The sequence below is a fragment of the Danio rerio genome, chromosome 25 (assembly GCF_052040795.2).
Source record: "Danio rerio strain M-AB ecotype USA chromosome 25, GRCz13ab, whole genome shotgun sequence".
Classification (NCBI taxonomy): Eukaryota; Metazoa; Chordata; class Actinopteri; order Cypriniformes; family Danionidae; genus Danio; species Danio rerio.
In genome coordinates this window covers 19,122,522-19,136,835 of record NC_141045.1, presented here as the reverse complement: position 1 = coordinate 19,136,835, position 14,314 = coordinate 19,122,522, and the positions used below count along the sequence as shown (strand labels likewise).

Genomic DNA, 14,314 nt, shown 5'->3' with positions numbered 1-14,314 from the left:
ACACACTGCCTGAGAAAACGGATGCATTCTGGAATATTGGAGGAGGCTTCTCCTCAAGCCTCTCTCTCTCTCTCTCTCTCTCTCTGGCTTTTGATTGGTTCACGCATGTGATATTTTTGTTCTATGTTGCCATCCAGAGGAAATGAAGTGTGTTGTCAGGGAAAAGACGATGGCTTGACAGTCGAGCTTCATTATAACTCAATCATTTTGTAGGTCAAACACAAATGATGCTCACGATGTCAATTCTTTAACAAGCAGGTCTTCACTGAAATGTGGAATTTATCTTAAGGGTGAGTCTTTATAGATCAAGAAAGGTGTGTGTGCGCACAATTATACATGTACAGTTCGGTTTACAGTATGCAATTACTTTCTTTTTGGCTGAATCCCTTTATTAATCAGGGGTCGCCACAGCAGAATGAACTGCCAACTTATGCAGCATGTTTTACGCGGCAGATGCCCTTCCATCTGCAACTTAGTACTGGGAAACACCCATGCACTCTCATTCACACACATACACTACAGGCAATTTAGCTTATTCAATTCACCAATAGTGTGTCTGGACTGTGGGGGAAACTGGAGCACTTGGAGGCAAACTCCACATAGAAATGCCAACTGAGCCGGGGCTCGAACTATTGAACGTCTTGCTGTGAGGGTAAGTGCTAACCACTGCACCACTGTGTTGCCCCCAGTATGTGTATATGAACACGAAGTATATCTGTATTTGTGTTTATACCTCTGTCCATATCCTGTCTCTTTACTTTAGAATTGTGACAGCCATTGTGGATATTAATGGACTCCATCTAAAAGTCAATGATATATGAAGTGCTGATCATAGTGACACATTCAGAATAGAATACTACAGGAGGAGGATGTGCTAAATTGTGACAAAAATACACACAAAGTATTTATTAAAGTATTTTCATAGTACTGTATAAACTCTTGATAGATGTGTGGCCTATAAACACTGATTTCTATGATCAGAAAGGAGTCTAACTGATCCAACAATGCTTTATTAAAATAACATTTGTCAGCGGTGCAGTAGAGGAACGTCTCTCTCTCTCTTGCTGCACTGCAGCTACAAACGACAGTAAAATAAAAAGTACGGTACAATAAAAACGTGACATCACTTCAGTACTCGTTCAGAGGCCAAGCATCACAGTGAGACCGTCTCCACCACACTAGACCTACAACGAATGCATTCTGCTTCATCACAGGACATGTGCAGGGTTGTTCAGTGGATTGTGCTCCTTTTCTTTTTATTGCAAAGTGAAACAGCAGTAGCAAAACAGCACCACAAATATAGTACAATCTATGAAAGCAGGTGTCCACGGATAATATATATATATATATATATATAAAAAAAAAGATAATTAGGACTTTTATAAATCACAATTGTTTGTTTTTAAGTTAGAAAGCTCTAGTTTAAACTTGCATTATGACTTTAAATCAGAATTACTTTTCATATCATCATACTCATATCATAACAACCCCTCTCCTAAATGCAAGTTAAAAGCTCATAGTTTACATGTTGCAGGGTTATTTTGGCCATTATGTGAGTCTCACAATTGAGTCGTGACATGTAAGTTGATAGCTTTATTAAGGCAGCTGATACACCTGACATTTGTGACTGACCTTATGGATGGTTGCTGTGTTTATTGATGAGTCAGCAGCCTCTGCGTTTCATGTCATTCTATACTCACTGTGTTGTGTTTTGCCTTGTCCAATGATCTCCTCTGCCTGAGTGAGACACAATTTAAAGTGGGTCACATGCTGGACAAGAAGCTCTATACATCACATTTATCCTTCTATTTATACCACAGCAAACTATGAAGCTTTTATCCGCCAATTGGAACTTTCTTTTTTTCATGTCAACTTAACGTTGCGAGTTTCAGAACTGCATGTTTCTCTAAATTATCCTTTTTTTTCTAACAGTTGCAAGTTAAAAACTCATTGTATTTTGCATTTCTGGCAATTTTGCTACTGCAATTCAAGGAGTTAAAAGTGTGACGTAAACCCAATTTATGAGTTCAGATTGGCAGTTTTGACGTTTTTTTTCTCCAGATGTTTACATCTTGCAATTGTTCTATTATTATTGTTGTTAATTTGACTGAATAATGAAAATTGCACCTTTTTCACATCTGACTTGTCTTGCAGTAGCTGGTTAATTCTGACTTTTGTTTCTTCAAATTGTATTTTACAACTCAAAATTGTAATTTTTCATCTAAAAAAAAATGTAATGTTAGGACAAAGTTACTATTGACTTGTACATTTCCCCCCAGTGCATGGCTTTGCTTAAATAATGAACGTAAGGAGTGATTATCAACATTGATTATCTACTCAAATAAATCAAAACCTGCTTTGGCTGAGTTGTGTCCAGGAAAGAGTGTCTGGAGGAGGTGTGCTGCCGCAGTGCTTGTCTTGAAGACTCGTGTAAGGCGGGAGAGACTAGAAAGGCAATGCGGTCTTGGCAGCGGGACCAGTGGAGTGTGTGTTTGTGTGTGTGTGTGTGTGAGGGTCAGATGGCTGGGGATGAGGCGTCAGGATCGGGCTCATAATGTTGGCTGGGCTGTGGGTGGTTTGGGAGGATGTCGAGTTCGTCCACCTGTGGCCCAGGATGCATCACCACCAGCTGGTCCTGAGGAATGTCTGCCGCCGCTGCAGCCAGGTTAGTGATTGACTTGCTCTTCACACACTGAAAGTCTACGTGTCTGCTTTTGCCCTCCTCTTTCTCCCAGGACATGCGGATAAAGGGCCGCTGGACGTAGTTGTAGATGACCTCGGGACGGCCGCCAGGACGCTTCTTCACTTTTTCTTTGTAGGTTGGGTATCCTAAGAGTAAACACAGCGGTGTAAGGATGAACGCTAATTTGACATCTATCCAAAAACGAAGGCCCTGTTTACAAGAATACACTTTAGTTTTAAAACGCAGAAGTTTGGTATGGTTACAACTTCTGTCCAGACCACCCCAGAGTTTTTGAGCACTAAAAAAATGAGTGTTTTGGAAACACTGAAGAGGCCGTTTTGGATTTAAATGCTGTTGCTGCGTGGATTTAATTGTTGAGGCGTTGTGTAGCTGCGTATTTATATGACTTTTGTCTTCACTGTATGCATATTTATAACAAAACATTACTGCCTTCTTTCATTTTCAGTGAAAATACTAAACATTTTGCTGAATATCAGTTTTAATAATCAATAATGGCCATCAATAACACAGTAAGTTTATACAATATAGGAAATAAAGGCAAGCAATCAGTCAAATGTGCAGAATCAGTGTACGTGATTACAAATTAATATAGTGACTTATCTTTGTGCCCAGCCAGAACAAATTACCCGAGAACAAGTAATCAAAAGACCAAAGAGTCGTTAGATGGAGACAAGATGAATTAAATAATCATGTTTAACAACTATAGTGAGATGAGATCCAGTGGAATATCCTTGATGAACTGTCGGACCTGCACCGCTCTCAGCTGGGGAGATGACTGCAGAGCATCGACCGACTGCCTGGAGCTCAGCCGTGCGCATACGCTGCAGCACATGCCAGTGTGTGTGTGTGTGTGTGGTATTGTGATGTGCATTTTCAACGGTGTGGTGTACACAAAGATCTTTTTAGAAACGGTAGGTGAAACATCAGTGTGGATGTGGATTGTTTTAAAACTAAAGCGCATAGTGTAAACGAGGCCTAAAGTTCAGTGTGTTTTGAGGAACATTGGTAACCAAACAGCTTCAGTTGTGTTTTTGCTCCACATGATGTAAGTCAATACTAAAAAATGAACTAAAATGCTTGGTTACCAAAATTATTCACAAGAGAGAATTTTCACTGTGGTGTAATCCAGTGGTTCCCAACCTGGGGTCCGCGCCCCCCTAAGGGGGGCGCCAGAGTTCACAGGGGGGGCGCGGGAGAGGATAAGTATTGAGGTAGAAAAAGGCATAAAAATGCTCCACTATTATAAAGGGCTTTGCAATTAATCGAAAATCCGATTTAGATTTCGGTTTCAAACGATTATAAAAAAGCATTAATCGAGATAATTGATTATTGCATCACATTTCGCCACAGTTGTACACGTGTTGCTCTTAAAAGCGCGAAAGAGCTTATGTGTGTGTGCAGCACGATCACGCAGTCAGAAGCATGCGGCCGGTCAGCATTCGGTCTCATTCACACACTGAGACGAGCAGAGGAGCGCAGACATCTAAAGTCATCTTTACGTGAACGCTTTAATGGTCAAATAGGTGTCAAAACGCGGTGTTTAGTGATTATTTACATTAACACTCATTTGTGTAATAAACAAAGGAGTTGAGGTTTAAAAGACGTGAAAGAGAAACCATTAAAGATACAGCGCGCTATAATCCTTCTGCCGGCTGTTTTTATCATTATTAAACAAACACAACGAGAAAGCCCTCGCTGCTCTTGACTGAAGGACTGCTGTAGCTAAAGTGTTTTTCTTACAGTGAAGATGCTTAAAGCACAGTTTGTTTCATATTTTTATTCTATTGTATTTATTTCTCTTTCCTTTGCAGGGTGGAAAATAACTGCATGTATATACAGTTGAAGTCAGAATTATTAGCCCTCTTGAATATTAGCAAACCTTTTCCTGCCCAATTTCTGTTTCATGGAAATAATATTTTATTAACTTATTTCTGAACAAAATAGTTTTGATATCTCATTTCTAATTACTGATTTCTTTTTGTCTTTGCTATAATGACAGCACATAATGTTTTACTAGATATTTTTCAAAATACAAGCATTCAGATTAAAGTGCAGTTCAAAGGCTTAATTAGAGTAATAAGGCAAGTCATTATAACAGTAGTTTATTCTGCAGACAATCAAAAATATATATTGCTTAAGGGGGCTAATAATATTGACCTTAAATTGGTTTCAAAATATTTAAACCTGTCTTTATTCTAGCTAAAATAAAACAAATAGAAGAAAAAATATTATAGGAAATACTGTTAAAATTCCTTGCTCTGTTAAACATAATTTGGGAAATATTTATAAAAAAAAAAAAATCTCAGGATCGCTAATAATTTTGACTTTAACTGGCAATGGTTTTGAATAATTGTGATTACAATTATGACCAAAAATCATGATTATGATTTTTCCCAAAATCGAGCAGCCCTACTATTATATATGTATTTTTAAGTACCAAAAAATAAAAAATAATCTAAACACATGCTTAAAATTCCAACATAATAGTGAAAATAATTAAAATAAATAACTTTAAATAATTATTTAAATTTTGCTCACTCGCGCAATTGGCTTGTCAACGTGTCGTAAAGGCAAAATCAAAACAAAAATGGCAGACAAACATAAATGCAGTGATTCTTCAGAGGCGAAGAAAAAGATTAGACAGTATGACAAAGCCTACCTAAATTTTGGTTTTATTGAAGGCCAAGACAAGTTAAAACTGATTAATTAATATTTTAATATTAAAATATATATTTTCTATACATATTACTATATATTAATATTACACAAACAAACACACACACACACACACACACATATATATATATATATACACAGTACATATGTGTGTGCGTGCATATGTATTTATATGGTGGGGGGGCTCCAATGTTTGTATATGTTCATGGGGGGGCCCCAAAGAAAAAGGTTGGGAACCACTGGTGTAATCAGTCCACTTTCATTTCTTTCTACTATCTGGACAGTTAGACTGAACCTGTCTGAAGGGCTTTTCACACTGGGGTTATCTGTTAATCTTTGACATTCTACAACGGCATTCACAAAGCCTGGGTTAACATGTTTATTTGCATATTTGCCGTGTTACTGTCAGTGATTGGTCAAAAAGCAAGAATCATTTTCATAGCTGTACCAGCATCTTTTGAGTTATTAAAATGGCAGAAAGGTATTCATCTGCTTTAAAGTAAGAGATAGTTCATCCATAAAGGGATATTCTGTCAATAAATGCAATCATTTACTCAATCTACTCGACATCCAAACCTATTCAAGTCTCTTTTCCTGTTATATGCAAAATAATATGTTGTGACAAATGCTGGATGCTTGCTGGGACAATTATAATTGTTTTCCTACAATGGAAGATGATGGCTTCTTCATAATATCTTCTGTTGTGTTTAACTCAAAGATATAAAACTTAATGTGGGAGAATAATTGAGGTCATTCTCAATGATGAAATATAAACAAAAGAAAACCAGGAGCAAAATTAGGTTGTCTTCCATTCATTACTACACATTTCTTAATAGTTCACAGTTCTGTTTTGGCCATTTCTCTCACCGGCTGCTGTTTACATGATGGCCATTTTCTATTACTGAGATGCAATGAATCTTGACTCTCAGGCCCCGTTTACACTAATGCATTTGAGTTTGAAAACGCATAAGTTTTGCTACGATTACGCCAACCGTCCACACTACGCTGGAGTTCTTGAGCGCCGAAAAACGGAGCGTTTCGAAAACGCTGGAGAGGCCGTTTTCATTCTGAAACTCTGCTGCTCCGTCTCAGTAAGTATCATGGAAAACGGAGACATCTGAAAACAGAGGCGGGGCTGCCGACATTCGCCTCTCTGATTGGGGCTTTTTCTCAATATTAAGTAGCCAAACACACACAGTTCAGTCCTGCATCCTCTCCTTGTAAGTTCAGACTTCGCAAGTTTGATCAAGGCTGCAGTCTCTTCTTCTCAGTTTGATATGGAAAACAGACTATACCGAGGACACGGGTAAATCTTCAAAGGGAACAGTGTACTTTATAACTTCACATCACCCTGGCTAAGCTGTTTCACTTTCTCAACAATAAAATGTTAACATGATTTCAGGAAATGCCTATTTTTATTTTAATATTAGCAACTTAACAGACAGCAGACATGTTTAGGCGTCATGCTGTATATATGAGCGTCATCTTCACTGTGTGGATATTTATAACAAAACGGAGCCTATAACAACTGCCTCCTTTCAAATTTCAGTGAAAATACGAAACATACCCTCTCTTTTGCTGAATATCAGTTTTACTAATCGATAATGGCCATTATAAAAGTATAACATACAATAAGTTTATACATTATAGAAAAAAAAGGCAAGCGATCAGTCAATATACAGGAAAGTACATGGATTAATCATTAACTTATCTTTGCGCTCAGCCAAAACACGTTACCTGAGAACAAGTAATAGATTCCAATGACCAAAGTCAGGGAATATCTCGTTAGATAAAGACAACAAGATGAATGAAATATCCCGTTTAATAAATATAGTGAGATTAGATCCAGCGGGAGATGCTTGATGAGAAGTCCGCCTAGCACAGCTCTCATCTGGGGAGATGGGCTGCAGCGCTTGCCCGAGAGTGTGTGTGTGTGGTCACGTGATGTGCATTTTCAGCGTTTTGGTGTGGACGGAGAGCTGTTTAGAAACGCTGGGTAAAACGCTAGTGCGGACGCGGATCGTTTTCATTCTAAAATGTCGTTTTAAAACAAAAACGCACTAGTGTAAACAGGGCCTCAATCTCTGATTGGCTGTCTGCTGCTAAGCATCCATCAGCAACAAGCAAATATTGCCCCATTTCACACTGAAGTGAAACCCTGAGTCAAAAGGTGTTATCGCCACTTTCAAATCACAGATGAGGTGTGAAGCTTCTTTCAACTGGGGTTTAAAGTGCTGTCTAGAACAAAGATAACCTGGGGTTAAAGAGAGAGAGTTCACAAAAGAAATGTAATGGAAATTCACTTGTTTCAAATCTGCTTGAGTTTTTTGTGGCATCTAAAATTTTCTTCTACATTGAACATTTTTCTTAGGCTCATGTTTGTGTTCAGTTATTTCATGTTAAAAGTGATGAAAATAATTAGTTATTTGCCATATACGTGAAATTACTGAATCAATACATACAGTACTGTAGCAGCCTGAGAAAAATGTTCATCTTAGAAGAACATTTCAGATGACACTTAGATGTTTTTGCATCTGAACTCTTCCAATACTGAAGAAACTGAAAACCTGTAATATTGACATCCATAGTAGGACAAATTTATACTATGAAAGTCAGAGGTTACAGGTTTCCAGCCTTCTTCAATACATCTTTTTGTGTTCGAGAGAATAAAGAAACTGAATCAGTTTTGGGTGAGTAAATAAAGACAGAATGTTCAGTTTTGGGTGAACTATTCATTTAAGCTCAGTGTGAAAAGCCCTTGAGTTTCGCATATGAAATATCATCTTTTGTGTTCAGACAGGTTTGGAGGGTGGGTAAATGATGAGAGGATTTTGATTTTTGGATGAACAATCCTGTTAATGTGTGAAAGTGTGAGCAAGCTAATTTCATTTCAGGTTCATCTAAAAGCAGTCAAGTGAAAAGCCATTTCTCACATTCCCTTATTCAGTCTCTTACCTTCAATGCCTAATCGAATTTTCTTCAGTCCCCTCTCCTTCAGAACAGACTTGGCAACATCTCGGTTTTCAATGTATTTGAAGAACCGGTAGAGTTTTGTGCTGTATATAACTGATACCCAAAAGAGAGAGAGGAAAAACATCAGGTTTCATGTGGATACAAGCACAGATATGCATTGCACTGATGATGATCATGCACATGTTGCTATGTGATTGCTAGCATGTACAGTATTAAGAGGTTTTTAGTCTATTGTTATGTGTTTGCTTGTGGTTTAGGGTGATTTTTTTAGTGTTGCTACGGGCTTTTATGGCGTGTTTTAAGTTGTCTTCAATGCTGTAGCAGGTGCCCGATGGACTATTGCCAAAGATTAAAAGAATATGTTCCGAGTTGTTGTCAAAGCATTGCTGTGTTGTTGCTAGGCTGAAAAGGATGTCCTGGTGGTTGTTAAAGCATAGGTTTGCTACGATGTTTTGTTCTGGATGTTTGTTAGTTATGTGTTGCTAGGTGGTGTACTAGGGAAGGATTGGGGAGGATGCTCCAGATGCTTTTCAAAGCATTGCTAGTGTTGAGAGGATGTTCAGTGGTTTCCTGAGTGGGTTGCTATGAAGTTAAAGAGCCCCTATTATGGGTTTTTGAAAATGACCTTCCATGCAGTGTGTAACACAGCTCTAAGTGAAGTGAAATATCCAGCTAATGCTTAAATCTGAAAAGGCAGTGTTTAAAACTATTGATTTATTTATAAAAGAGTCGAATCAGAGTGGTTCAAGTGAAATGCCAGGGTAATGAATCTTAAGCTGTGTCGGCGTGACGTTGATATGGAAGTCAAGCCCCGCCCATTTGTTGCACGCGCAAACCTGGAAAAAATTGAAACCCCCGGCCCCGCCCACAAACACAGGAAAAAGAGGAAAACGAACACTGTCGCAGATCCCGGTTGAGTCATGTCACATAGACGCTGTTCTATGAAGTGTGAGGGAAAGTTAGTTAGTTATTTTCCCTACTCAAAGATACGGTTGTGAAGAGTCAGTGTTTGAAGTTTATTTTTGCAAAAATACCTCAGCATTATCACCCCAGCCTTGTGCTGTGTTCCCGTCTGATGAGTGCTTCAGCAATCTACGCGCTTACAATAGGGGAATTTTTTGGCCGTTTGTTAAAGGAAGGATCAAAAAAGACTATTGATGTCTGAGGCTTTGTCAGAGCTTGACAGGAACTTTAAAGTAAACAGTACAGGGATCAGTTTCTTCCTCAGTGTAAGTAACTTAAGTGCAATTAAAATGGTTTTATCCTTGTTTTATCTAGCTTGAAAATTATGTATTTAATTGTGTTTTGTTACTTTTAACCACTCCACGCGGCTTGTACTGTATTTTATACTGTACTTCAAAATAGTTGATAAGCCGTGGTGGGCAATTCTTTCTGACTCACGCTGAACACAGTCGACCAATCACAACAGGCTATGTCATTGAGCCAATCAGCGCAGATTAGCTTCACGCTAAGGAGGTGTTTGAGAATGAATCATATGGGAGTTTTTGGGATAATTAGGTAAAAATAAATGCATATTATAAGACAATGAGTGTTTTTTGACCTTGCATGCATTTCAGCCTGTTGTTGGAGACCCCCAAAACTAAAATATGATTTTATTTAATGCATAATAGGGGATCTTTCTTTAACAGGGATTCTGAGGTCTGGCTAGTTGGTTTAGTGTGGTCCACACATCGCCTATCGCCTAGTGAATGTTGGAGTTCAAAGTAACACAGGAGCAATTGAGCTGCACCCAAAAGCCATGGGCTCTAATTGCTTTCACAGTACTTTGACGTCATGCGCCAATCAGTCTGCTTTAATTTGAACACGCCTATTAATAAGCATTTAGAGCGGTAATTAATGTGTTGCTATGTGGTTTCTAGGGTGTTCTATGTGGCTGACTATAAGTGTTGTTATGAGTCATGGTTGGACAAGGTGTGCTGGTCCATTCAGTTGAATTCATCTTGATTTGCATAATGCTTCTACAACAGTGTCAAAGCAGCTTTACATAGATGAAGAATAAAGAGTAAAATAATAATATTCAGGTAGGCAGGAGCATAGATGTAGAATGCTGCTGTATTTTAATTAAAACTGATTCAGTTCAGTTTTATAAAAATGTCACAGTTGAATTCAGTTTAATCCACTGATGAAGGATGATCCAATGAAACAGCAGCTAAAGTGCTGGATGTTTATATTTGCTTGTTGGAGCTATTGGAGGTTGCTAGGGTGTTCTGTGTTGTTGTAAATGTTTATTACAATGTTACTATACAGCTGCTGAGTGGATAGAGAATCAAATTGCTGTTGCTAGGGTGTTCTGAGTGGTTGCAGGAGTGTTGCTAAGGAACAGATTGTTTAAATGGGATTCGATCCACTTGCTAGTGTTCAGAATCATTATAGGTGTCTGCTTGGGTCTTCCCCTTTTCATCATCCAAAAGGTCAAAACGTTTAACTTGGCCTGTCACAATCTTTTTTTTTTTTTTTGTACGATATATACTGCACCAAAATATATTGCAATACACAACATTACTGTCATTTTAAGACCATTTTATGCTACTCATTATAGAATGCCTGAATGACAATATAATAGCATCACAATGCAAGTACACTCTTCAAAAGAACATGCAATACTTTATTCCTAAAAGAATTTCATTTAATTATAGTCGATTTAATAATTAGGCATTGGAATCAGAATGTGAAAACGTATATCCTACATAAATAATAATATCCTACATAATAAATGTTAACAATAAAGTACAAGGTAAATAGTAATAGAGGCTGCTATATCTGCTACCAGACTCCTTTCAGTTGTCAGACACCCACATGAAAACATACCAGTCATTTATAGAAAATATTAGTATTTTTAACCACACTGACACCTCTAATAGAGATGTTGCACTATCAGATAAATTGTTGTTGGATTTGGTTATGTATGGACAATACAAACTCACTGGCCACTTTATTAGGTACAGCTTACTAGTACTGGGTTAGATCTCCTTTGTCTTCAGAACTGCATTAATCCTTCGTGGCATAGATTCAACAAAGTACTGGAAATATTCCTCAGAGATTTTGATCCATATTGAAATGATAGCATCACATAGTTGCTGCAGATTTGTCAGCTGCAAATCCATGATGCGAATCTCCAATTCCACCACATCTCAAAGGTGCTCAATTGGATTGAGATGTGGTGATTGTGGAGGCCAGTTGATTTCAATGAAATCATTGTCATGTTTATGAAACCAATCTGAGATGCCTTATCCTGCTGGAAATAGCCATCAGAAGATGGGTACACTGTGGTCATAAAGGGATGGACATGGTCAGCAACAATACTCAGGTAGGCTGTGGTGTTGACATTATGCTCAGTTGGTACTAATGGGCCCAAAGTGTGCCAAGAAAATATCCCCACCATTACACCACCAACACTAGCCTGAACCGTTGATACAAGCCAGGATGGATCCATGCTTTCATGCTGTTGACGTCAAATTCTGACCCTACCATCCAAAACAGAAATCGAGACTCATCAGACCAGGCAATGTTCAATCTTCTATTGTCCAATTTTGGTGAGGCTGTGTGTATTGTAGCCTCAGTTTCCTGTTCTTAGCTGACAGGAGTCACACCCAGTGCTGTAGCCCATCCGCCTCAAGGTTCGACATGTTGTTCATTCAGAGATGCTCTTCTGCATACTGTGGTTGAAACGAGTGGTTACTTGAGTTACTGTTGCCTTTCTATCAGCTCAAACCAGTCTGGCCATTCTCCTCTGACATTTGGCAACAAGAATGGATATTTTCTATTTTTTGGAACATTTTCTGTAAACCCCAAAGATGGTTGTGCGTGAAAATCCTAGTAGATCAGCAGTTTCTGAAATACTCAAACCAGCTAGTCTGGCACAAACAACCATGCCACCTTCAAAGCCACTTATAGTAAGTCACATTTCTTCCCCATTCTGATGTTCAGTTTAAACTGCAGCAGATCATCTTGGCCATATCTACAACGCATAAATGCATTGAGATGCTGCCATGTGATTGGCAGATAAAAAATTTGCGTTAACGAGCAGTTGGATAGGTGTACCTAATAAAGTGGCGAGGGAGTGTATATTGCATCAGCAAAAATGATGTCCATGTGTTGTGCGATAAGTCGATATATTGACTATTGTGACAGGCCTACTCAGAACACAAGCTACACAATTTGAAGTATCATTAAAGTGTAGAAACACTTGGCTTATGAATGTTCAAAAACCACAAGCAATCAATGCTACCAATGCAGATTGACATTTTGATAACAGCGTGTAATGGTTGAGTGCACTGACTCTGTGAGTACTCCTCTCCCATCTGCGGTGGGTACTCCTCATCCCAGTCCACCACGTCATCATCCGTCAGCACCACCACATGACACTCTCTCTCTCCGCTCTGAGCACTGGCCACCATCAGCGGCAGCACCATCTCCTCCAGATAGAACTCAAACTGCCGCCGTGCGCCGTCATTAGACAGCTCGTGCATGAGGGCACCTGCAGGCCAAAGCGATCAGTCTTATTCAAATCAGCTCATTAGCATTTAGACATATGCATGACAAATGAAGGCAGAACAGCAGCGTGCACCACGTAAACAATTCACACTGACCCACATCTGACAGTCACATCACGTACGACACTGACCTACTTCTGCTCTCTCGCCTCCATCATCCTCAGACATCCCAGACGCTCACAATACCATCTTTTCTCCAATTGTCATGTTTAAGAATACTCACTGAGGTCTCTGCACTTGATGGTGCTGTAGTCGAAGGCGATGCAGAGGTAGTCACATGCTTCTCTCAGCTCCGGGATGGAGATCCCATCAGGGCAGCGGATTATCCCCGATTTATAGTAATCCTGCCGGTTAAAAGGGAAAGACGCAGAGAAAAAACAAACAGGCGGCCATTACTGAAGCAGCACTCATTCCAAAGAGAAGCAAATGGCTCCGATGCCAGATACACACACACACTGCTCTCCCACTCTTCACTGATCCATTTAAAGCCAGCCAAACGTGCAAAGAGCTCAGCATACGGACAGCACGAAGACGCTGAACAAAACACTTCACTGAAGAGGGAAAAAAAGCTTGGATATGGCTGTTATTTTTGTAGTGCTGTCTAACGTGCGCTGTCCTGCTTTTTCCACTGAGCCTCATGCTTAGAAGCTTAACCCTTTCTATGCCACGCAGACAGGTTTGAGCAGAGCACTGTATATACTCAAATTCATTATATTGCACATATAATCTATAAATAAATAAACATAATTTGAGAATAAGAATTGTTTACCAAATTTACCCATCAAATTATAAAAAAAAATAAATTAAATCACAATAATCACTGCTATATGCTAATATTCCAGTGAATTGTACAAAATGAGCGCTCTGTCCTCACAACATTTACCAATATATTCTTGTACTTGTTTTGTACAATAAACACATTATTATTATTAGAATAACTATCTACGGAAGTGACCAGCAGTCAAAATAACTTAACACTTATTATAAATATTTAAAATATAACAATCAGAAAAAATGTCAAGGAGTTTTGTATATAGCTAATTAAAAATATTAATTTTCCTTCAGCTTCAGGTCTATTTCAGAGATTCCCACAGCAGTATGAACCGCCAACTATTTTAGCATGTTTTATGCAATGGATGCCCTTCCAGCCACAACCTAGTACAAGGACACGGACACGCACACGCACACACACGCACACACACAGGCAAATTTCATTCTTTAATTTTCTTTTCGGTTTAGCTCTATTATTACTCTGGGGTCACCACAGCGGAATGAACCACAAACTTATCCAGCATATGTTTTATGCAGCGGATGCCCTTCCAGCTGCAAGCCATCAATGCGAAACATCCATACACACTCATTTACACACATACACACACATACACTAAGGACAATTTAGCCTACCCAATTCACCTATACCTGTCTTTGACACACAGAAATGACAACT

At 38.8% G+C, this 14,314-nt stretch overlaps 1 protein-coding gene across 8 annotated transcripts in view; it reads right to left on the bottom strand.

Annotated features, from left to right (window-relative positions):
* Positions 1–875: 875 nt before the first annotated feature.
* Positions 876–14,314, bottom strand: part of btbd10a (BTB domain containing 10a) — a 32,281-nt gene continuing 18,842 nt past the window's right edge. For 4 of the 8 annotated variants that reach the window (NM_001444194.1, NM_001347897.2, NM_001444195.1 and 1 more), the window contains 4 exon segments: positions 876–2,829; positions 8,336–8,446; positions 12,654–12,851; positions 13,091–13,211. In NM_001444194.1, the coding sequence (NP_001431123.1) occupies positions 2,516–2,829; positions 8,336–8,446; positions 12,654–12,851; positions 13,091–13,211 (744 nt within the window). In that variant the 3' untranslated portion in view covers positions 876–2,515. 8 annotated transcript variants of the gene reach the window in all.